The following is a 22,182-nucleotide window of genomic DNA, read 5'->3' on the forward strand; positions in this document are numbered from 1 at the left end:
TCTTGAAGGAAGCAACACTGAAGACAAAGTGAACATAATGAGGCTGGCAGAGCAGAAAGTGGGAAGAAATCCAAGTCCTGGATATCAATTAATTGTATTTATCAGCCCTGGAACTGCCCAACCTTGGGACTTCTGTGAGGTGATATAAGTCTCTCCCATTGTTTAAGTCCGTGATCTCCAAAGTGAACAAGGTGATCCACTGAGGTACAGGAAGAAAACGTAAGTTTTTAAGAGTAAAGAAGCCTTACCAATACATAACAGACACACAGGCTGCATGGTAGTGGCCAGGCAGCACATGCCAGTCAGTGAGGAATCCTCAAAGAAGTGCTGAGAGCTCCTTATCGCAGAGGGAGCAACAGGGACACCACTCTCTTCCAGAATATTGTTGTCTGTGTGCACCATCAGTCAACTGGACGTAGATTTTTATTATCTTACACAAGAGCATCTTGACAACAGTTTATAATGAGATGAGGAAATTAAACCCCTAAATTTGCTGGTTATCTCATAGCAAAATTCTTAAATATGGTATATATTTTTTAATTGATAAAAAGGCTTGAATGTGCTAATCTTTCCTGTGGTGACAAGTGTCTGTAAGCAATATGCAATCTAGAAGGTATTTTTTTAAATGGACAGATTTAACCTGACCCTTCTAGGTAAAGATAACATAATACTAATGATGACCAAGCAAGAATTCATGAAAATGTGTTGCCAAAAATTGTCACCTATAAAAACTCTTCAAAGTGTGCACTTAAACTTGGGAAATGAAATTCAAAAATAAGTTGCAGCAGGTTTTGAACCCATTTTTAGCAAAAATAAAAATGCAGCGCTCCTAATTATTCAGCATAAACAAGTTACTGACATTGGAAAAGATGAAAACTTATTATAAAAATTTCAACAAACACTTTTGCAAAATTGGTGGATGGAACTCAAAAATATTTTCAGTAAGCACAGCCATATTTGGATCCACAAATCTAAATTAATGAAGTGACTTATTCAGCTACAATAGTCATTAAAACCAAGCATCAAAATAAACTTACCTTAAGAACATTAAGTCGTTTTTATGAAGTGTTAAAACTAGGAGTTTCGAAAATGACAAGCATTTTTAATCATGACTCTCTCTAAAAGAAAAAATTTTTTTTTTAGAAAGAGTAAAGGTTTATTAACCACAAATACCACAAACAATATTTCAAAACATTTTTACCTCATCTTTTTGATTTTCTACTTTTGTTTTATATGTATTAGTAACATGTTCAAATTTAAACATTTTAAAATATGTATGTCTATGTATACACATAAACACACACGCTGGGGTGTGCACACTATGGCATTAAAGGCAGGTGAGTGAGTTTACATAGGGTTTTCTGTTTCATTGCTTGTATCCTTAGAAAAAACTTCTCCAATCCCAAGAAAAAAAAGTTTCTAGTTTTTACAACAATTTTTTTTTTTTTTTTTGAGACAGAGTCTCGCTCTGTCGCCCAGGCTGGAATGCAGTGGTGCGATCTCTACTCACTGCAAGCTCCGCCTCCCGGGTTCACGCCATTCTCCTGCCTCAGCCTCCTGAGTAGCCAGGACTACAGGCGCCCGCCACCGCGCCTGGCTAATTTTTGTATTTTCAGTAGAGCGGGGTTTCACCGTGTTAGCCAGGGTGGTCTCGATCTCCCAACCTCGTGATCCGCCCGTCTCGGCCTCCCAAAGTGCTGGGATTACAGGCGTGAGCCACCGCGCCCGGCCTACAACATTTTTTTTTAGTTCACAATCTGGAATTTCTCTTGGTGAATGGTATGACAGGAATCAGTTTAATGTTCTCTAATTATACCAGCACCTTTCATTAAATAATTGACCACAGCATGATTTCAAAAAGCCGCCTTTAGTGTACTCTAAATTCTAAATTTGAGTTATTTTCTGTTTTCTAAACTATTTCCATTGACTTGTTTGTTTACACTGGCATAACTGTTTTAACTTAACTGCACTTAGAACGGGATGTATTTTTTGGTACAGCAAGTTCCTTCCATTTTTTTCACATTCAGTGGGGATTTTCCTATTTTCATCTGTTTATACTTCCATGAGTTTTTTAGATTATATAAATAAATACCGTTGGTTATCTGAATTGGCTTTGCACTGAATATACATTAACTCAGAGAACTGGCATGTTTGGAATGGTCCAAACGTTCGTATTAAGCGCTTACAAGCCCCCGTTCTCCCCTCCGTTCTCATTCCCCTCCACCACCCTCCCGAGGAAACTACGTTCCTGAATGTTCATAACTGTCTTTCCTTTATAGCTTTGCTACTTGTGTATGACTCCCTAAACAACACAGTTTTTCCTGATTCTGAAGGTACCCATGCTGGCTCTATTCTGACTTCACTCGATATGATTTCTGAGATGCATGCATGTTGAAGCCCACAGTGGTATGATGCCTTGACTACTCTAGAGAATTCCACTATCTAGCATACACTTGTATCTAGCATACACTTCATTTATTCACTGTATGCTAGATGGGCATTTGGCTCCCTCCTTCATTCCCTGTAATTATTACACATAATGCTGTTATAAACATTCCTGCATATGTTTCCTGGTACACATGCACATGAGTTTTTCTAAGTATAAATAGTGGGCTATAAGAGATGCCTATGTTCAATTTCATTAGACAATACTGTTCTCCAAAGTATAGATTTACACGCCAACAACAGATGGTTTGTTGTCATAATCTCTCAGACTGTTATTTTCAGACTTCTCATAATTTCTGCCAAGTTGTCAGCAAGGAAACGGTATCTGTGGTTTGAATGTGCATTTTCTGATGTCTAATGAGGCTGAACATCTTTTTACATTTATGGGCCATTTCTGTTTCTTCTGTGAAATGCCTGCTAGTGTTTGGGGTCTGTCTCTCCTGAGTTGTTTTCATTGCTGATTTGCATTCAGGTGCTCTTTAGCAGTTATGTATATATTATCAATATTTATATCTTATTCCAGATTTGGCTTCTCTTTTCACTCTACAGTATGTTTGGTATTAAGTATGTATGATCAATGTAGCCAAAGTACTTATCTTTTAATTGATAGTTTGCATTTTCTATCTTGATGAAATTCTCCCCTACTCCAAAGTCATTGTTTTAATCACCATCTTTGGCAGTAAGTGTTAGAATCTTGTAGTGCTCGTTCCCCTCACAATCCATTCAGAAAGGTCTTGGGATATCCTTGGCCCTTTGCTCTTCCATTTATATCGAAGAATCAACTTGTCAGGTTCCACAGTGAAAATCACTGGGAACTTTTTTGGAATTGCAATTTGGAGAAAAAGTTGAGATTTAGATAATATTGAGTGTTACCCCTTATATTCTCTACATTTATTTAGGTCCATTAAGTTTTTTTCATCATTTTCTCATTTTAAAATTTCTTAGGTACTTTTTATAAACAGCATTTCTTAATTACATTAAAAAACCAACCTTGTATTCCTGAAACCAATCCATTTCAGTCATCATTTGTTACATTTTGAATACACTGTTAGATTTGGTTTGCAAAAATGTTTATTTTCCTACTGAAAGGTACAACATGTTTTACACATGTGTGTGTATTTATCTGTCAGATCAAACTGATTAGCTGTACTATTTAAATCTTGTACGTCCTTAATCCTGATTTGGTCTTTGCAAGATCTATTAATTACTGAGAGGGGTCTGTTGAAAATGCCCCTTATGCTGGTAGATTGATCTATTTCTCCTTGTAGTTGTGTCATTTTTCCTTTTTGTAGTCTTTTTTTCTTTTAACTTTTTATATTTTTTTATAGACAGGGTCTCACTCTGTTATCCTAGCTGAAATGCAGTGGTATCATCATAGCTCAATGAAGCCTCAAACTCCTGGGTTCAAGCAATCCTCCTGCCTCACACCTTAGCCTTCCAAGTAGCTAGGATTAAAAACAGGTACCACCATGCCCAACTTTTTTTTTTTTTTTTGACAGTCTCACTCTGTTGCCCAGGCTGGAGTCCAGTGGTGCAATCTTAGCCCACTGCAACCTTCACCTCCTGGGTTCAAGTGATTCTCGTGCCTCAGTCACCCGAGCAGCTGGGACTACCGGTGTGTGCCACCATGCCCAGCTAGTTTTTTTTTATTTTTTATTTTTAGTAGAGACAGAGTTTCTCCATGTTAGCCAGACTGGTCTTGAGCTCCTGGCCTCAAGTGATCCACCTGCCTCAGCCTCCCAAAGTACTGAGATTACGGGTGAGGGGCCACTGTGCCAGGCTCAACTTTTTTTTTTTTTTTTTTTTTTTTGCACTTCAGATAATTTTACTCTTATTGCTCAGGCTGGAGTGCAATGGCGCGATCTCGGCTCACTGAAACCTCTGCCTCCCGGGTTCGGGCGATTTTCCTGCCTCAGCCTCCCAAGTAGCTGCGATTACAGGCATGCACCACCACGCCCCACTGATTTTTGTATTTTCAGTAAAGATGGAGTTTCACCATGTTGACCGGGCTGGTCTTGAACTCCTGACCTCAAATGATATGCCCACCTCAGCCTCCTAAAGTGCTGGAATTACGGGCATGAGCCACCATGTCTGGCCCTAATTTTAAAAATTCTTTTTTAGAGATGGGGTCTTTGTTGCCCAGGCTGGTCTCAAATCCTGGCTTCAAGCAATCTTCCCACCTCAGCCTCTCAAAGTGGTGGGATTACAGGTGTGAGCCACTTTTTCTTTATATATTTCGAGGTACACTATTAGACATGTAGGTACATTACTAGAAAGTTTTGAATTATTATGCTCTTCTGGCTTAACAATTTAGGGAGGGAGAAGGCTTAATAAAGGAAAACAGATTAAAAAAAAAACCTACTCAAGATTACAACCAGTTAAGCTAGTTGCTCTCAGGCTCTATTATGTGTGATATTCATTCTACTATCATGCTTTTTGATATTCAAGGTATTTTAGAATTTTGGATTATTGAGAAACAGACCAAAAGAAGAAATAAAATTCACACACACACACACACACACACACACACACACACACACAGCTGGTTCTAGTAGAAAAGGTTTGTACTTAGTAAAAAACAAACCTGCTAAAGGGGAGGGAGGTTAAGTGGCACCCTACTTAACTGTGGGGCAGGGGAGTGAAAATGGAAATTGTCAGAGTCGCTGAATTCTGCCATATGTGATAACCAAATGGTAGATAAGGTTACAAATAACCTAGGGAATGACACTAATTTCACAGCAAGAAAACACAAAGGGTTATAAAAAACCATAGTACCAATAAATGCAAACAAAAAAACAACCTAAGTCCAAAAGTTGGTTAAAGGGCCACAGAAGAAACTAGGGTTTAAAACACAAAAATTATAAATATACTGATATCCGTATCCATACTATATATGAATATAGAATAGATATGATCATATGTATTTTGTTACACACTGTTTTTTAGCACTGGTTACAGAAGTCAAGATCAACACTCACCCTGCAGGCTAAGTAACTGTGGTAACAGACGTGTGCTCAGTGTGGCTGTCACTTAGGAGGCAATATTAATATGCTATAAGCAAAATCAAATGTTCTATATTATAACAAAGTTCCAGTGAACCAGGTATTAAGGCCAAGGACATCTGTACAGGATTTATAACATAACATAACAAGGCCAAGGACATCTGTACAAGATTTATTTCATTCACCACAATGTTTTAGAGTGATAGTATACGCCCTAATACAGGAGTGATTCAGAACCCACCAAAAGATCAAGAGCCAAAGTCAGTGGCTTTGTATCCCAGGTCAGTAGGAGTTTCCTCCGCCATTCTGTTTTTCTTGGATTAATGAGATGATGTACAGAACGCCCTGTGCTGAGCTCACTATGGCTTCTGACAAACAAGCACCACTAGGCACAAGACTTCATTGCTTTATCCTTGCTCTGGCTGTGCTAGTGAGTGGCAAAAGCCTCTTGCCTGTGCTTGCCCTCCAAATTTTTCTTAAGCATTCCTGTTACTAGCCATAGCTTCCCATGACTTCTCATTTGATTAAGTTATCCTGAAGTGCGTGGCTGTAATATTGACAAACAGGACTAATGAGAGTGATCTGCCATCTGTTTAACAAAACGCACTCTTCTAAGAGAACACCCACAGTCTTACTGCATTTAGTACATAGTCACAACATTGAAATGACATGTAAGAATCAATACAAAATATTTATTTTTTTCAAACCACAGAATTCTTAACCCCAGAGCCACACTATAAAGTTCTCAGAATCGTAAGCCATTACATTTTTCTAAACAATGCAGTCCAGAGATGAAGATAATTTCCAACCAGCAGGGATGCAATATATAGTAGGTTCCCCTAAGAATGAAGCTCGAATTAGCATTTCCTTTAATACTCCCATAGCCACTCCGTCAACAGAAGCAGAAACAGTACATGTATTCATGCCACTCGGCTCTGAAAAGAGGTTCAAGGTGGGTCTTGGCCAGTGGAGGAAGGAAGGTGTCTGGGACTTCAGTTAATCAACAGTGGGGACAGAGAAGGATAATTTCCCTTGGAAAAGAACAGGGTTCCTGTCTCATATTCTTGTGGCCAGAAACTGGGGTGAATTTCAATGGGGGTAATGAAAGAAATAGGAGAGCTATTTCTCCATGAACTCCTATGACCTCCATTTTAACTTCTGACAAAAGTGAACTTCATTTACACAATTGTATTGAAAACAGTAATCACAACCAAAAAGGTCCTATAAACCTGTAATAGGTGTCAAAGGGATTGACATTCCGAACTTTATTTTTAAGGACCCTTTAAAAGGCCTAGACTTGAATTAAAGTAAACATAATATTCCAAGCTAAAAGAGGCACCATAAAAAAATCAACTCAAAACATCCAAACAATAGCTAGATGACTAATGTAGGTTGTTTTGCTTTTTAGTTGCAAAGCTTTTCAGTATCTCAGATTAGTGTATTTCATAAAACAATGCTTAGTAATTTTAATAGCTGCTTATGAAACAATAACATTTTAACTCAAGGGCAATCCTTCTTGTATAATAATCACAAAAATAATTAACTGCTATAAAAAAGGGGGAAAAAGAAGAAAATAAAGCCAGCCTCAATAATAAAAAGACAAAATCTGGAAGGGTTACTCTGCTTAAAAAGAGATTAACCAGGATTATTTAAATACTATAATACAAGTGCTCCTGCTCACTTCCAACTGCAGAAACCAATTTTGTTTGCGAGATCACCATTACCTTTGCTAGTATGTGTACAGACCACCACTCGGAAGTCATCCTTTTGTGCTGAAAAACATTCAAATCCCTTGTTTGGTCAGTACAGAATATTGCGAGGTGATGCTCATGCAAACTCTTCCTGAGGAATTTATGTGTGCAAATCTGCAACCCGACAGCATGGCATGCAGCCAGGGAGTGGTAGCTGCACAGGTGTGAGCACTGGAGATGGATGTGCAGTGTTCACAGCCATGGACATCCATTCTTCTGCAATCTCATCTACCCACAAATTAGCTTTCACTCTAGACCCCAAAGAAAGGGAGGGTAATTGCTACAAATTTGTTAAAGGGACAGAAGGAAAGTAACTTGTCTACAAAATAATGCACAATGCATGCATCTGGGTTTGTGTTGCTTCTTACTAACCTTGCCTAAGAACTATTAGGATAATAGTCACAACACCAGGTTTTGCTTTCTGCCCCACAAAAAAAACACTAGTAATTCCTGTCAGGTTAAGGTACAGCTGTGACAACAAAAGGTCACAAAATGAAAATGTTACTGAAGCTTAAGGCCAATCTTTAAAATATGTACCGTCTCTCAAAACAATTATTTACTTTTACATGTCATTTTTTCAAGATGACTGACCTGGCTTTCCTTTTAAGGAGCTAGTTTCAGGCTGCACATACATACTAGACAGTTTAAGCAAATTGGCCATTGACTAACCAGACAATCAGCCTGCATGTACAGTTTTCTATCTTCAATGATCTGGGCCTTTAGTGATGTTGGTACAAAAGCCAGTATGTAATTGGGGTAGAAAAACCATATACTGTACTGGCAAGAATACAAAACAAAAGGCCAGGCACAGTGGCTCACACCTGTAACCCCAGCCCTTTGGGAGGCCGAGGCGGGTGGATCACTTGAGGTCAGGAGTTTGAGACCAGCCTGACCAACATGGTGAAACCCCATCTCTACTGAAAACAAAATACAAAAAGTAGCCGGGCGTGGTGGCACATGCCTGTAATCCCAGCTACTCAGGAGGCCGAGGCAGGAGAATCACTTGAAACCGGGAGGCAGAGGTTGCAGTGAGGCAAGATCACACCACGGCACTCCAGCCTGGGTGACAGAGTGAGACTCCATCTCAAAAGCAAAATACAAGAAAATAGAAGAAAATACTTTCTGGCAAATAGTCAATATAAAATGAGAGGAAGGGGTAGGAAATCTTATTTCCTCTCATATTGCAAACTCAGAATTTTTAAGAGTCCCAATAAATAACCAAGTCTATTTCAACTTAAACAGGTCCTTCATACTGCGATGTGCCTCAAGGGGCCAAGATGATTAACAGCCAGGACATGCAGACTGGGAGACTATGTACAACCTTTCTAGAGTGCCTTCCAGGCAAGGTTTTGTTGTACTAAGCCCTGACCCATAGCCAGCTGCAGACACTGAGCAAAAATTTAGAGAAGCTAAATTTTGCAGACTTTACTTTGCCCACTTTTTATTAATACATACATAGTAAAATACAAAATATTTCTCCATGAACTTAATAATGCAAAAGCATCCAAAGATTTTAATGCCAATTCACATTATACTGTGATGCTTTTATAGGGAAAGTTCTTTTGTAAAAGAATGCTCTCTCCCAGAAAAAGCATTTGGGTATATTATTAGGATACTGAAGAAATTTTCCACATTTAAAGAAACATTCCAATTTTATTCCTTTCAGAAAAATCATTAACACCACTCAGACTTCAGTTCTAGGTGTGATTTGTAAGCCTGCAGCAAGCATTCCATTGAGAAAAGTAAAATGTGAATGTTCCATGATGAATGGAATTCTCCTTGATATTAGAATGTTACCGGTGTAGTAAACTGTCCAGGTCATAGTGAGAGCCTGTCTACGTTCTTACAGTAATTCAGTGTTCATCGATGCAATCCAGGATGCTCACAGAGTGAACTGAGTCAAATTAAAGTCCACAAAATCCACCAGCTCTGGTTAAGTACTTTAAAAAATAAATCTGACAACCTTTATCTTTACTTCTCTGCATAACAGTTTTGCAAATCAAGGACTTCTATTATTGGGTGACTTACTTGCTCCCAATATCTCACTTCTAACTCTCCCATTCACACCACTCCCCTACAAAAATAACAAACTGAATTGGCAGAGGCAGCTTTATGAAAAACCTGCAGAGCAGACATGCAACAATATCCCTGGGATGTTTCTTTTCCCCTCAAGTTCTCTGAAGAGGTAAATATTATTAGTCTGATGTTGCCTAGTAGAGAAGCCTATGCTCAATTAAGATTCAAGCAAAATTGAGAAGAAAAGTATTTTTCTTTTGCTGCATCTATTTTCTTGGGCTTACAACAACAACCTTTTATGAAGGACTAAAAAGCACTGTGGATGTAGAGTAACAGAAATATAGCTTTGCCACAGCTAGAAGGGAGCCTTAAGACAGCAGTGCTACTTCTTCCCTATCACACTCAAATATAACGTTCAAATGACAGACTTTTTTTAAGTAATTATCTCACTCATTTAAAATGAAGTGATCAGGAACCCCACACCACTGGGTGTATTTGGACTTAATAACTATCTGCTTCCTAGAGCATTACAGGAAGTAGCTCTCAATAATACTAAGGGGAACTTCAGAGCTAAAATACCGCCCATCCCTAAACTAGAGTACTGCCAATACTACAGCAGCTGGTGACATCGTGTTAAGTGGCACAGGGAATGGAAATGCTCTATGAGAGTTGGTCCCCAACATTAACATGAATATGCTCTGGTGAACCAGGGGAAAATCTGACCAATGTGCAACAGGTGTATATTTTCCCACTTAATTAGCATCCTGCTACAGGGCCACACCTGCCATCTGGGTGGGTGAGTTTAGATACCATACACTTCTCCAGGAGGAGTTTGACAACATGGTCACACAGTTGCAAAGTGCACAAAGCTCAAGGCACAGAGTAGAAAAAAGTTGTGAACTGATGGGGGAAAGTTCTAGCAAAAGCAGAGTTAGCATTTTCCTTTATTAAGACTTTCTAATGCTAAACAAAGACCAACTCTTTTAAAAGGGGTTGTTTTGGTTATGGGTGAAAAATACTGTATTGTAATGATCTGCTTGGTTTTAAAGCAAAAGAGATCCTGACATGTGAAACCAATACACCAAAATGCCAAGTCCACAAATGAACAAAACAAGTGCTTAAAAAAAAATTCTTCTGCTCTTCTATTTTTGGAGGAAGCTGCTGATTTTGGCTGTCAGATTTCACTTAGAAATGGTCACTTTCTGAGATGCTTTTTCCTCACAGAATCTGTAGATAAACTCATTAAAAGATTGTCCCATTTCAAAATCACCCCCAAGTCTAGCAGCAACTTTTTTTGTTTTTTGTTTAGTTTTTGTTTTAAAATTACAAACCAAGAAGTCCAACATCCTCTTCCACGAACAGCTTTGTGACAGAGCTCCTGAGTGTCTGCAGCCCCCACTGTGCTCTGAATACAGTCTCTGCAGCTCCAGTGTGTCCTCTTTTCAGGAAGGAAAGTACATTCACTATCTGTACCCCCTGGAACTTGCACACGCTGACGAACTGTCTGAAAAAACATCAGAACAGGAAAAAGTATGAAGAGCAGACAGCATTTGATAGTGGCAGGAATCTTGTTTATTCAACACATTTCTCACTCCTCTCCCAACTCCCCAAAAAAGGCTTTAAAAAAAAATCCTCAAAACCATGTGGTGTGGAGGGAAGTAAAAGGGGACTGAGATCCTAAGGCACTAAGACTGGGCTACAATGTCACCCCAGTAGAAACTAAAGAACTTGGTGGCCTCTTGCCAACTCCCTGAGAACCATCACTACCAGCTGGAGCTGCCACAGCATGCAAAGCACCCTGATTACAAGCAGTGCCTTATGAGAACAACATGGGTATCATCAAATTCAATGCACTGTTATCACAGTGCATTAATATGGCTGCTTTACATCACAAAACCATCAAGATGGGAAGGAATATCATTACTTACTATAAGCCAACTCATCCCCAGCTCTCTTCCGGGACTGGTCACCTCTGGGGATAAGAAAAGAAGAGGCAGTCAACAAAACTGACTTCACATCAAAACAAGAGGAATGGATCAACATATTTGAAAATAAAAGTACAGCAGACATTTCAGTTCTAACCAAACAACCTATTTAAAAATACATATTAAACATCTTAGAATCTTGATGTACCTCACTATGCTTTCTGGAGATGGAAGAAAATGAGCCTTTACCTGTATCAACCAGCTCATCATCGAACACCTATGGAAGTTCTAGTTTCACTTTGGAGTTAAGTAAATAGAGGTTCTCAACAAAACTGACTTCACATCAAAACAGGAAGAATGGATCAACATATTTGATAATAAAAGTATAGCAGACATTTCAGTTCTAACCAAACAACCTATTTAAAAATACATATTAAACATCTTAGAATCCTGACGTACCTCACTATGCTTTCTGCAGATGGAAGAATATGAGCCTTTACCTGTATTAACCAGCTCATCCTCAAACACTTATGGAAGTTCTAGTTCCACTTTAGAGTTAAAATAGAGGTTCTGACTAGGCCCTAAGCTACCTACAAAACCTATTTTTTTGTCTCTCCAGCTTCTCAGACAATAACAGAAATGACTCAGATGCTTAGGTAATGAGTAATAATCATCACTACTGGCCTTTCTTCCTCAGCATTTGTAAGTTGATTTCTTCCTGAAACACGAGGTTTTTCTTTTTAGGCTTCAGTAATGCCACAGCACACGTTCCTGACCTTATTTCACCCTGTCTGCCATCCTTTTCAGGTCTCCTTTGCTGGCTCTACCCAGCGCTCTGTCGCTGGTCATCTTTTCTTCTCCATGTGCATTCTTCTTAGTCTAGGATGGTGATCATACACTCTCTCCACAGGCCAGAGGCTCCCATATCTACACCTCCAGCTCTGCCTTCCTCTCTACCCTTGAGATCTGCAGGTCCAACTGCCTCGTCACCATGTCCATTTGGATGATTTACATACACTGGCAAGTTTACCATGACCAGAATACAATGCTCACTCCAATCCATCTCCATTCCTCCCTCAATCTGCCAGCTCAATCACTCAGCCCAAAATCCTTGGTCATCCTCTCTTTCCCTCACTCTGGGGCATTCTGTCCCAAAACCAATCATTCCTCATCAACTCCACTGCTATGATCCCAAGCCAAGCCACAGTCTTCTCTTCCCTACACAAGTACACAAGCCTTATTTATCAACCCAGACAAGAGCCAGTGATCTCATGTAGAAGACAGACTAGTTCACGCCTCTCATGAAAGCCCTTCAGTGGCTTCCCACTACAGTTAAAAATTAATTCCAACTCTCTCTCCAGCTTACTCTCCCACCTCACTTTCCTCCACTCTCGGCCTCGGTTCACTACACATCAGCCATCCTGGCTCACTGGCTGTCCCTTGCACATCAGCACTTTACTACTTACTGTCCACTCATAGGACTTATTACTCAATATTATTTATTTTTTTTACATGTTTGTTATTTGCCTCACAACATCAGAACATAAGTTCCATGAAAACAGGAACTTGGCCTGTCTTGTTCACTCCACTGCTTAGAAGAGTATAGACAATAAATATTTGTTGAATTGATAAAGTAGTGAGTAACTTATAGTCTCAAATTATTAACATGCTAACCAAGGTGATTTATTTCCTGCTTTTGAATAATCTTTCAGATAAAGTTTCCCATTTACTTTCTCTGGTTATGTTTAGGACCAGGGCAGAAACCTCTTGCTAAGCTGGGTAAGGAGCCTCAACTGACTGGCAGAGAGAGAACACACCATATGACCTCTGAAGGGTTTTTCTCTAGGCACCACATTCAGCACAAACTAGCTTCCACAGCCAAAGGAGCTCTAACAGGCCGGCCCTCAGGCCACTTTTTAAGCACCTGTTGTTAACACTACACCTAGCCAAAGCCAAGTGTCTTCCATTGTTATTTACACTAGTATCATCACCGCTGCATTCACCAAATATTCTGAAACAAGTTAATGATTAAAAAGGAAGACAGAATTTTATATCTGGAACCTTGACTTTCAGACACAACCTTCATTTGCATTCCTCAAAGGTTAAATAACTGAACATGTAAATATAACAGGAGAAAAATACAGACGTGAAAACAACTGGAGGCAGGAAAAGGAATATCAATGTGATTTATGCAAGAGGCTGCTGAAGAGATTAAGTCCAGAATGCTCTCTCATAAACCAGACCCTAACTACAAAACAAAAAAGCCCAAATTTCGGCATCAACTGCTCAGCTAAAAGACCTATGTTCTTACCTTGGTTACTTAGATCTAGTAGTTATCTTCTGTAGTGTTACCTTTGACAACAGATACCAAACTTCTACCCCTTGCCAATCAATTCAATTATGTAGGTAAGAGATAAAAAGCTGTTGCTTTTAGCTTATATGTTAATTCTAGCCTACCCTATATTTCCATGCACCTAACAATTACAATTCACAAAAATTCCAGCTCAAATGATAATCTGTTCACTAACTGCAAAAAAGGATGTATTTGACAACATTCACATTATTTTAAAACAATTCAAAGACTTACTCTGTGCTATCCACATTAAAGCTGTTTGTTACCTACTCAGGATCACTACATCACTTAAGTTCATCTTACATGAAAAAGTGCCCGTAACACTGAACAGGAATCATGGTTGGTTAGGCATAAACCATAAAATGACTTCTCAGATAAGAAGAGGCAGAAACAGAATTCTTAAGACAGGCTGTACTATATTCTCCTTTTTGGGGGTTATCAGTGTACACCACTTCTTCCAAAATATTATTCCTAATCAATGAAGGCATGAAGGTCCATGCACAAGAGCAGAGGCAGGCTCTCCACCAGAGCTGTCAAAGGTGGCATGTGCATGCACATCCTTCCTGGTCAGTATGAGTAAGCTCGGAATTAGATACAAGAATGTCCACTTTTGCAGGCTTACTCTGTGCAAAGCACCTGTCAGAATAATTTATGAGGCAGAGTTTAATCCTCATAGTACATGTATAATAAAGTGTTAATTATAAAAATAGTCCCATTAAGTTTGTAAAAACATTTTATCACCCCTTGGAATACCGCCTAATACTTAAATCCAGCCAGAAGTTTTATAAAATAATTCTGAGAAACAAAAATTCCTATTTATACCAAAAACCCAAGACATTTCCCTGAATATAACCAAACTGGCCATTGGCTGAATAGTGCCACATCTGAATAGTGCCACGTTAGTCCTTCACGTGCAGAGGCAATGCAGCCTGAGGTTATTTACAGAGGCAGTTACTCATCTCATCCCAAGCAAATCTGACATAAGAGCTACCATAAACCAAGCAGTCCTGCACTCTGTTCTCTTATTCCAGTACCAAAATTAGGATTAGAAAAATGGGCATGTTTAAGCAATTCCACACATTGCTCTGGAAGGCAAACTCAATATGCTCAAAATTCACAAGAGTTATATTCCTGTACTGCTTCACAAAAAAGTTTTCAGAAGGCTGTCTTTTTTTTAAAGGTATAAACTCATCCTAAATTAAGAGCAAATGTTTAAATAAAACATGAACGTATGAAAGTATAAAGACTTCAAAATTATGGTAAGCCTAGAAAAAACCCTAAACATCATACTCAGATTATTTTGCATTTATTTAAGAATGTTGGGCCAGGTGCAGTGGCTCACACCTGTAATCCCAGCACTTTGGGAGGCCAAGTGTATCACTTGAGGTCAGGAGTTTGAGACTAGCCTGGCCAATATGGTGAAACCCCATCTCTACTAAAAATACAAAAATTAGCTGGGTGTGGTGGTGCAAACCTGTAATCCCAGCTACTCAGGAGGCTGAGGCAGGAGAATCACTTGAACCCAGGAAGCAGATGTTGCAGTGAGCTGAGATCACGCCACTGCACTCCAGCCTGGGCAACAGAGACTACACCTCAAAACAAACTAAAAAAAAAATTGGCCGGGCACGGTGGCTCACGCCTGTAATCTCAGTGCTTTCGGAAGCTGAGGCGAGAGGAACCCTTGAGCCCAGGAATTCAAGATCAGTCTGGGCAACATAGGAGGACCCTGTCTCTACAAAAAATTAAAAGTTAGCCAAGGGGGGTGGTGTGCCTGTAGGGCTAGCTACTCAAAAAAATTTAAGGAAAAACTATTAACTATAATTCAAAATATAGATATGGCCAAAAAAAAACCAGATACTTCTGCATGACTTCTGCATAGCAAAACAAAACCACCGTAAGCAAAAACAAATTGAGAAAAACATGTCATATCTTGGACAGAGAATCAATGTCTTCACTATAGAGATTTCCTAGAAATCAAGACTAAGAAAGAGAAAAACAAGCAAAGAACTTTAAACAGGTAGTTTGCAGAAAAACAAATGCAAACATATGAAAATATGCTCAACCTTACTCATATAAGAAATGCAAATTAAACCACTTCTGAGTAATTATTTTTTACCTACTAGGTTGGCAAAAATACAAACGTGTAACAACATACTGTACACACAAGGCCATAAAGAATAGGGACTTTCCACCTTTGCTGGTGGATATGCAAAATGGCATAAATCCCCTGTGGAGGGCAATCTGGCAATATTAATCAAAATTACAACTGCATTTATTGTTAACCCAGCCATCCCACTTCTGAGAATTCACCCTCCAGATATACCTGTAACAAGTACAAAATAATGCATATACAAGGTGATTCACTGCAGCACTGTCCATTATAACAAAAGACTAGAAATAACTCATGTGGCCATCTACTGGGGACTGGTTAGGTTTTAGTCTATACATATGATGGAATGTATAAGAAACAGAAATATGAGCATATATTGTGTTTGCTTGTATTTATATTTTTAAAAATGAAGGAATCACAAACATAAAAATGGTTACTTGATGGGGTGGAATGCGTAGGGAGACAGGTGGGAGGCAAAACTTCTCAATGTATACTTTTTATAAATGGCCTCATTCTGTGTATGAAAATAATACCACCCTCTTTCTGCTGGAACTTATTACAATTAATGTGAGGAAATACCTAATCCCTTGACACTAAAGAGAAAAACTACATTTCAGCATTTCCCACTGGCCCTTCCTTCCCCTGGCCACAGAAAGCCCCAGGTCTCCCAGGCCCATCTCCACAACTTCACTGATCCCTTCCAGTGTTAAGCTGTCAATGATGGGGTAAATGATCAGTGGATTACTCACTGCCCCCACCACCACACCAGTACAGATGTTACCAGGACAGAAAACGGAAATACCAGTCCAGGGACCAACAAATTACCTGCTTTTGTCCCTAATCTGAGACTTCATAACAGTGACCCTAGTCAAGGCTTGTTTTTCTGAAATTCAGTTTGGCCTCAGACCCTTTGAAAAAATGCCCAGCCCCAGCTCTAGCCAGATAAGTGAGTCAACACTCAACCTACTTTTTGTAGACATGACTATGCCTAAGATACCTCAAGCGTGTTCCTTTCCACAACTTTCTTCCTATCAGGAAGCCAAATGAGAGAGGACACAGAGCAGTGCTAAGAGTAAGGATTATAAAAATGCACGATATGACTGTGCCCTTCAATGATTTGCTGATATAGGCTATTTTCTCATAGGGAATCACAAAAATTTTACAATAATGTATTTTAGTTGAAAAATGCACTCTGCAAGATTTTCTGGGATATGACCACGATAATGAAGTGCAAAAACTTTAGGAAAATTATCAAAACCAAGACAGGCAAATAAAGAGATGCCCTATTTTTTAAGAAGAAACCACTAGAATTTAGGGCAAGAGGGAAGTGTGAAATACAGAATTTATTTTATTTATTTTATTTTTTTATTTTTTTTGAGACGGAGTCTTGCTCTGTAGCCCAAGCTGGAGTGCAGTGGCCGGATCTCAGCTCACTGCAAGCTCCGCCTCCCGGGTTCATGCCATTCTCCTGCCTCAGCCTCCCGAGTAGCTGGGACTACAGGCGCCCGCCACCTCGCCCGGCTAGTTTTTTTGTATTTCTTAGTAGAGACGGGGTTTCACCGTGTTAGCCAGGATGGTCTCGATCTCCTGACCTCGTGATCCACCCATCTCGGCCTCCCAAAGTGCTGGGATTACAGGCTTGAGCCACCGCGCCCGGCCAAAATACAGAATTTAAAGCTCTTTGCTAGGTTAGCCATAAAAGTACATTATAACAGATCGGAGAAGTTCTATAATGTTTTTCCATATGCACAGGACTAATACAAGAAAATCAAAGTTAAAAGAGCTCTTGGAGCTTGCCCACCTAACTGCTCACCCAGTGAGAAATCCCTTCTTCGAAAGGTATGGGCTGGGCCTGGCAGCTCATGCCTATAATCCCAGCACTCTGAGAGGCCGAGGTGGGCAGATCACTTGAGGTCAGGAGTTCGAAACCAGCCTGGCCAACATGGTGAAACCTCATCTCTACTAAAAATACAAAACAATTAGCCAGGCGTGGTGGCGCACGCCTGTAATCCCAGCTACTTGGAAGGCTGAGGCAGGAGAACTGCTTGAACCCAGGAGTGGAGTTGCGGTAAGCCGAGATTGTGCCACTGCACTCCAGTCTGGACAACAGAGCAAGACTCCGTCTCAAAAACAAAACAAAAACAAAACAAAAAAAATGTATGTAATGAAGAGCAGCTTCCACAAAATCAAAACCCGGCTTCAACATTTCTACAGACAAGGAGCTAATTAATGTCTTGCAGCAGCAAGACTCTTGGCCAGTTACCTCCCATTCTCAGAACCTTACCATTTATCCCATGTCAAGCCAAACTGGCCTAGGGAAATGGACATATTTGACCACTAAAGAAAAAAAACTTGCCTTGTAAAACCATTTTGTATAAGTTCTCTTTGAAATTTCTGATCTTGAGCAGCATATTCAGAAAGTTCAGATTCCACCGCCGGAGGGAGAATGTTTGGAATAAATTTAGAAAATAGAGTTGGAGCCATCTGAACCCACTCTGTGAGGAAAGGAAACAATTCATTAAGGAAAGCATATAAACACATCAAATTAAATGGAAAAGGTAAAGTTTTCTTTTAAAATACATAGTAAGCCAAATTTAAAGCAGGGGAAAAAAATTGGTGCAATCCCATTCTGGTAAAAAACATATAGCAGTAAAATTTCCCTTCTAAAAAGAATTTTATAGGCCAGGCGCGGTGGCTCAGGCCTGCAATCCCAGCACTTTGGGAGGCCAAGGCGAGCAGATCACGAGGTCAGGAGATCGAGTCCATCCTGGTTAACACGGTGAAACCCCGTCTCTACTAAAAATACAATAAATTAGCTGGGCGTGGTGGGCGGCACCTGTAGTCCCAGCTACTCGGGAGGCTGAGGCAGGAGAATGGTGTGAACCCGGGAGGCGGAGCTTACAGTGAGCGGAGATGGCACCACTGCACTCCAGCCTGGCCCACAGAACAAGACTCCATCTCAAAAAAAAAAAAAAAAGAATTTTACAGTATGAAGAAAGCCATTTTTTTTTATATTTTACTGATTTAACAGAATTTAGTGAAAATCCCTAGGGAATTTTTGAACAAATCTGAAGTATGGAAGAAAACATGAATGTGATTACCACACAATTCTGAGTGGGAGGGGGCTTGGTGGAAATATCAGCCTTATTAGCCATTAATTAAAACAATATATAATATATAGCCCAAGAACAGAACAGTACAAATAGTAAGTAGATATATTTAAAAAAAGAGGCAGCTCAAAAGGTAGGGGGGACTGAACGTTTAAAGTGGGCTGGAGGTAACTGGTTAGTACTCTGAAAATATTTTTTGACCCCTGTTAAATTACAGCAAATATATATACACAACAGTAAAAAAAAAAAAAAAAAAAAAAAAAAAGAAGTGGTTATCAAATCATTTTTTAAAAGATCAGGAGACTATAGAAAATAAGGCAAAGAAGTTACAGGAAAACACCTGTACCAGATATGACAAAGACGAATTACTATCTTTATTATGACGAATATGTACAAATCAGTAAGACCAGGTAAATGAGTGAAAGAACCTATAAGAATAATATAAACAGAATAAATAGCCCTGTTAATATTCAAAAAAAAAATTAAAGCTAAAATAAACATGCTCTCTCCCTTTTATTCGGTGAACATTAAAGAGAATTAACACCCACCTGTATCAAGGGCATGGGGAAACCATTATTTCCCTTCCTTGGTGGTGGTCCTCAATTAACGCTATTATTCATTTTGAATTGTTTTAATCTAGCCTGTTCACATTTCTCCTCTTGGAAAACATTTTGGCTATACATCTCAAAAACTATAAAAATATCAGTATCTTGAATCTAGTAAACCCATTTTAAAAACAACAATCTGAGTAAATGATTATAAATTAGAAAAAGCCACGTTTGATGCTGTGGAACATTTGGTCTGTGTTAAGTAAAAAAGTGGAAGTTAACAAAATGTCTAACAGCAGAATGGCTAATTAAAATTGGCAAATAAACACTGCAAATGATACAAGGACCAATTCATTCAGTCACCCCTTGGAAGAAACTCGTGGCAAAATGTTTCCCTCCTTCCAGTCCAGCTCAAATATGGCTTCACCAAGAGTCTCAATACAGTGCTATGGGGAATCACTAATCAGTCAGAGCTGGCAAAGTCAAACCCATCTGCTACAAAATAAAGATGAAGAAACAAAGTGTGTGTATTAACTGAAAAAGGGCAGAATAGGATTGTTGCAACTATTTCTAAAGACTGGATGCCAAAATGGTAAGTCATCAGAATCTCCAAGGATTACAGCCCAGGAATCTAGACTTTAAAAAGCCTTCATAAGTGACTCAGATGCAGTCATACAAAGACCAGCTCTTAAGAACTACTGCAGTGGAACAAACTTTTCCTTTCAAAATTCAACTTTTAAAATATTCTAATCTTAATCTGTCAGGTGAATAAAATGGCTTTAATAAAGCAGGAACATAATGGGTACTGGCAAAACATGTAAATGTCAAAATATGTTTTCAAGTATCTCAGAAAATGTGCAGGGCAGCAAAAGGTTAGTATGTGATAAAATTCACCTTTTCAAAAGGACAATTCTCAAATATAGACTTCTCCTTACAAGTAGTATAAACCCTATTACAAGAGTTTGAACCTGGATAAAATAGCATTTAGATAAACATGTACCCACAATACTTTTCTACCTTTAGTGATTAACTTTATTTTGCAATTTTGTTACTTATAAAAGCCAGAGCTTATAAAGCTGCCTACTTGGGAGGCAGAATTTATCATACTGTACTTAGATGCTTTCAAAAGAAAAAAAATCATTCATAACCTAGTACACGTACACACACACTATTTCAGGAGCCATCTTCATCACACTGCTGTAAAATTCTGAGAAACTAGATACAGAAAAATATCGGTTTATTGGACACATGCAATAAAATATCTTTACTACTTTATACAAGTAATTTCTGTCAAAAATCAGAGTAGAGCTCAAAACCTAGATCCAAATTTAACAATAAATTTGAATACTCTAGAAGTCATTAATCATTTAAAGTAGCCTAAGAAGGTTGTTTTTTGTTTGTTTTTTTTTTAAGACAGGGTCTCGCTCTATCGCCCAGGCTGGAAGCTTCACCTCCTGGGTTCACGCCATTTTCCTGCCTTCCGAGTAGCTGGGACTAAACGCGCCCACCACTATGCCAGGCTAATTTTTTTGTATTTTTAGTAGAGACAGGGTTTCACCATGTTAGCCAGGATGGTCTGGATCTCCTGACCTATGATCTGCCCGCCTCAAGTCTCCCAAAGTGCTGGGATTACAGGTGTGAGCCACCGCACTCGGCCTAAGAAGGTATTTCTAAAATCAGTCTACTAGTACCCAGTTTTCACTTGGTTTCCATTTTAGCTTGCTAAATTCTGACAGGTCGTTTAAATTAATGAAGCAAACAAGCCATCAATTAACTAAAATAACCATTAAACTCAAATGGATAGTAATAACAGCAGTGAATGGTTGCATGCTTATTATGTTATCAGGTACTGTGCGTTAAGCTCTTTATATCATGTTTTATTTCATTTAATCCTCAAACAATAAAAGAATTTCACAAAAAGGTAATTACTGTCTAAAAAGCATCCCTTGTGTTTATAGATTGTAGAACAATGTTCTATCTTGATAACTTCTATAATCTCTCTCCCATGGACATTTATAAGTTGCCAGACAATTCTGACAAGTTTGAGGTTCTCGCTTATAGAAAGATATATACAAAAGCTCCTTGGGATTCCTTTAAATTTATAGTGTTTTATTCTAAGACAGACACATTAATTTTAAAACCATGCTTTTGACTATAGTTATCTTTGGTATTTCCTTCAGTTCTTGTGATTAGTTCTATTTCTCTCCCCAGAACATCTTTACAAAATGACTGTAACTTTGCAAGTTACTTAACAGGCCTAAGAAGATGGACTTGTGAATGTGGATGTCTGTGCAGCGTGAGGTAGGAAGTAAAGGAGAAATTAAGACCAAATATGAGGTTCAATTGTAGAATACAATTTATTTCTTGTATTTCCCTCACAGGTTCTGCAAAAAAAAACAAACTAGTTGGTTTCCACTAGCAGAGAACATTCCAACTGAGCTGAGTTTACATTTTACAATGATGAATGTCTATTCAATTTTTTTGCTCCAGCAAATGCAAGTACCATTAGGCCTCACAAAACACATACAGAACCACTGCCCTCTTGGAAAAGGCTGTAACAAACAGTTCCAACTCCAACAGAAATGAGAAATGTTTACCTGGTCTGAGGGTATACAGGCCTTTCACAATATTTGCCATAGTTGAAGGTGTGACCTGAAATGGTGTTGATTGGGCTTCTAAAAGTAAAGCTGAAATAAGAGAAAACAGGTTAAAAAGAATGTAACACGTATTGATTGTCAAGATTTCTCTATTACTGTTTTCCCAAAAACTCCTGAAACATAAACAATTGTAAGAAATGAACAGTCAAATAAACCAATCAAACGTTTATATACTAAGGATTTTATTTTTTCAATCCAGTGCAGTAGCTAAAATACGTGAAGGTCTGCTGACACACTAATGGAAATGAATCAATTCATGGAGGTT

General features: G+C 38.8%; 1 protein-coding gene across 1 annotated transcript in view; it reads right to left on the bottom strand.

The window, feature by feature from the left end:
• Positions 1-8,718: 8,718 nt before the first annotated feature.
• The window catches only part of CACUL1 (CDK2 associated cullin domain 1), a 68,240-nt gene continuing 54,776 nt past the window's right edge, over positions 8,719-22,182 (bottom strand). The window contains 4 exon segments of the mRNA NM_001266943.1: positions 8,719-10,718; positions 11,143-11,186; positions 17,959-18,097; positions 21,858-21,947. Coding sequence (NP_001253872.1) covers positions 10,678-10,718; positions 11,143-11,186; positions 17,959-18,097; positions 21,858-21,947 — 314 coding nt within the window. The 3' untranslated portion in view covers positions 8,719-10,677.

The sequence above is a fragment of the Macaca mulatta genome, chromosome 9 (genome assembly GCF_049350105.2).
Source record: "Macaca mulatta isolate MMU2019108-1 chromosome 9, T2T-MMU8v2.0, whole genome shotgun sequence".
Classification (NCBI taxonomy): Eukaryota; Metazoa; Chordata; class Mammalia; order Primates; family Cercopithecidae; genus Macaca; species Macaca mulatta.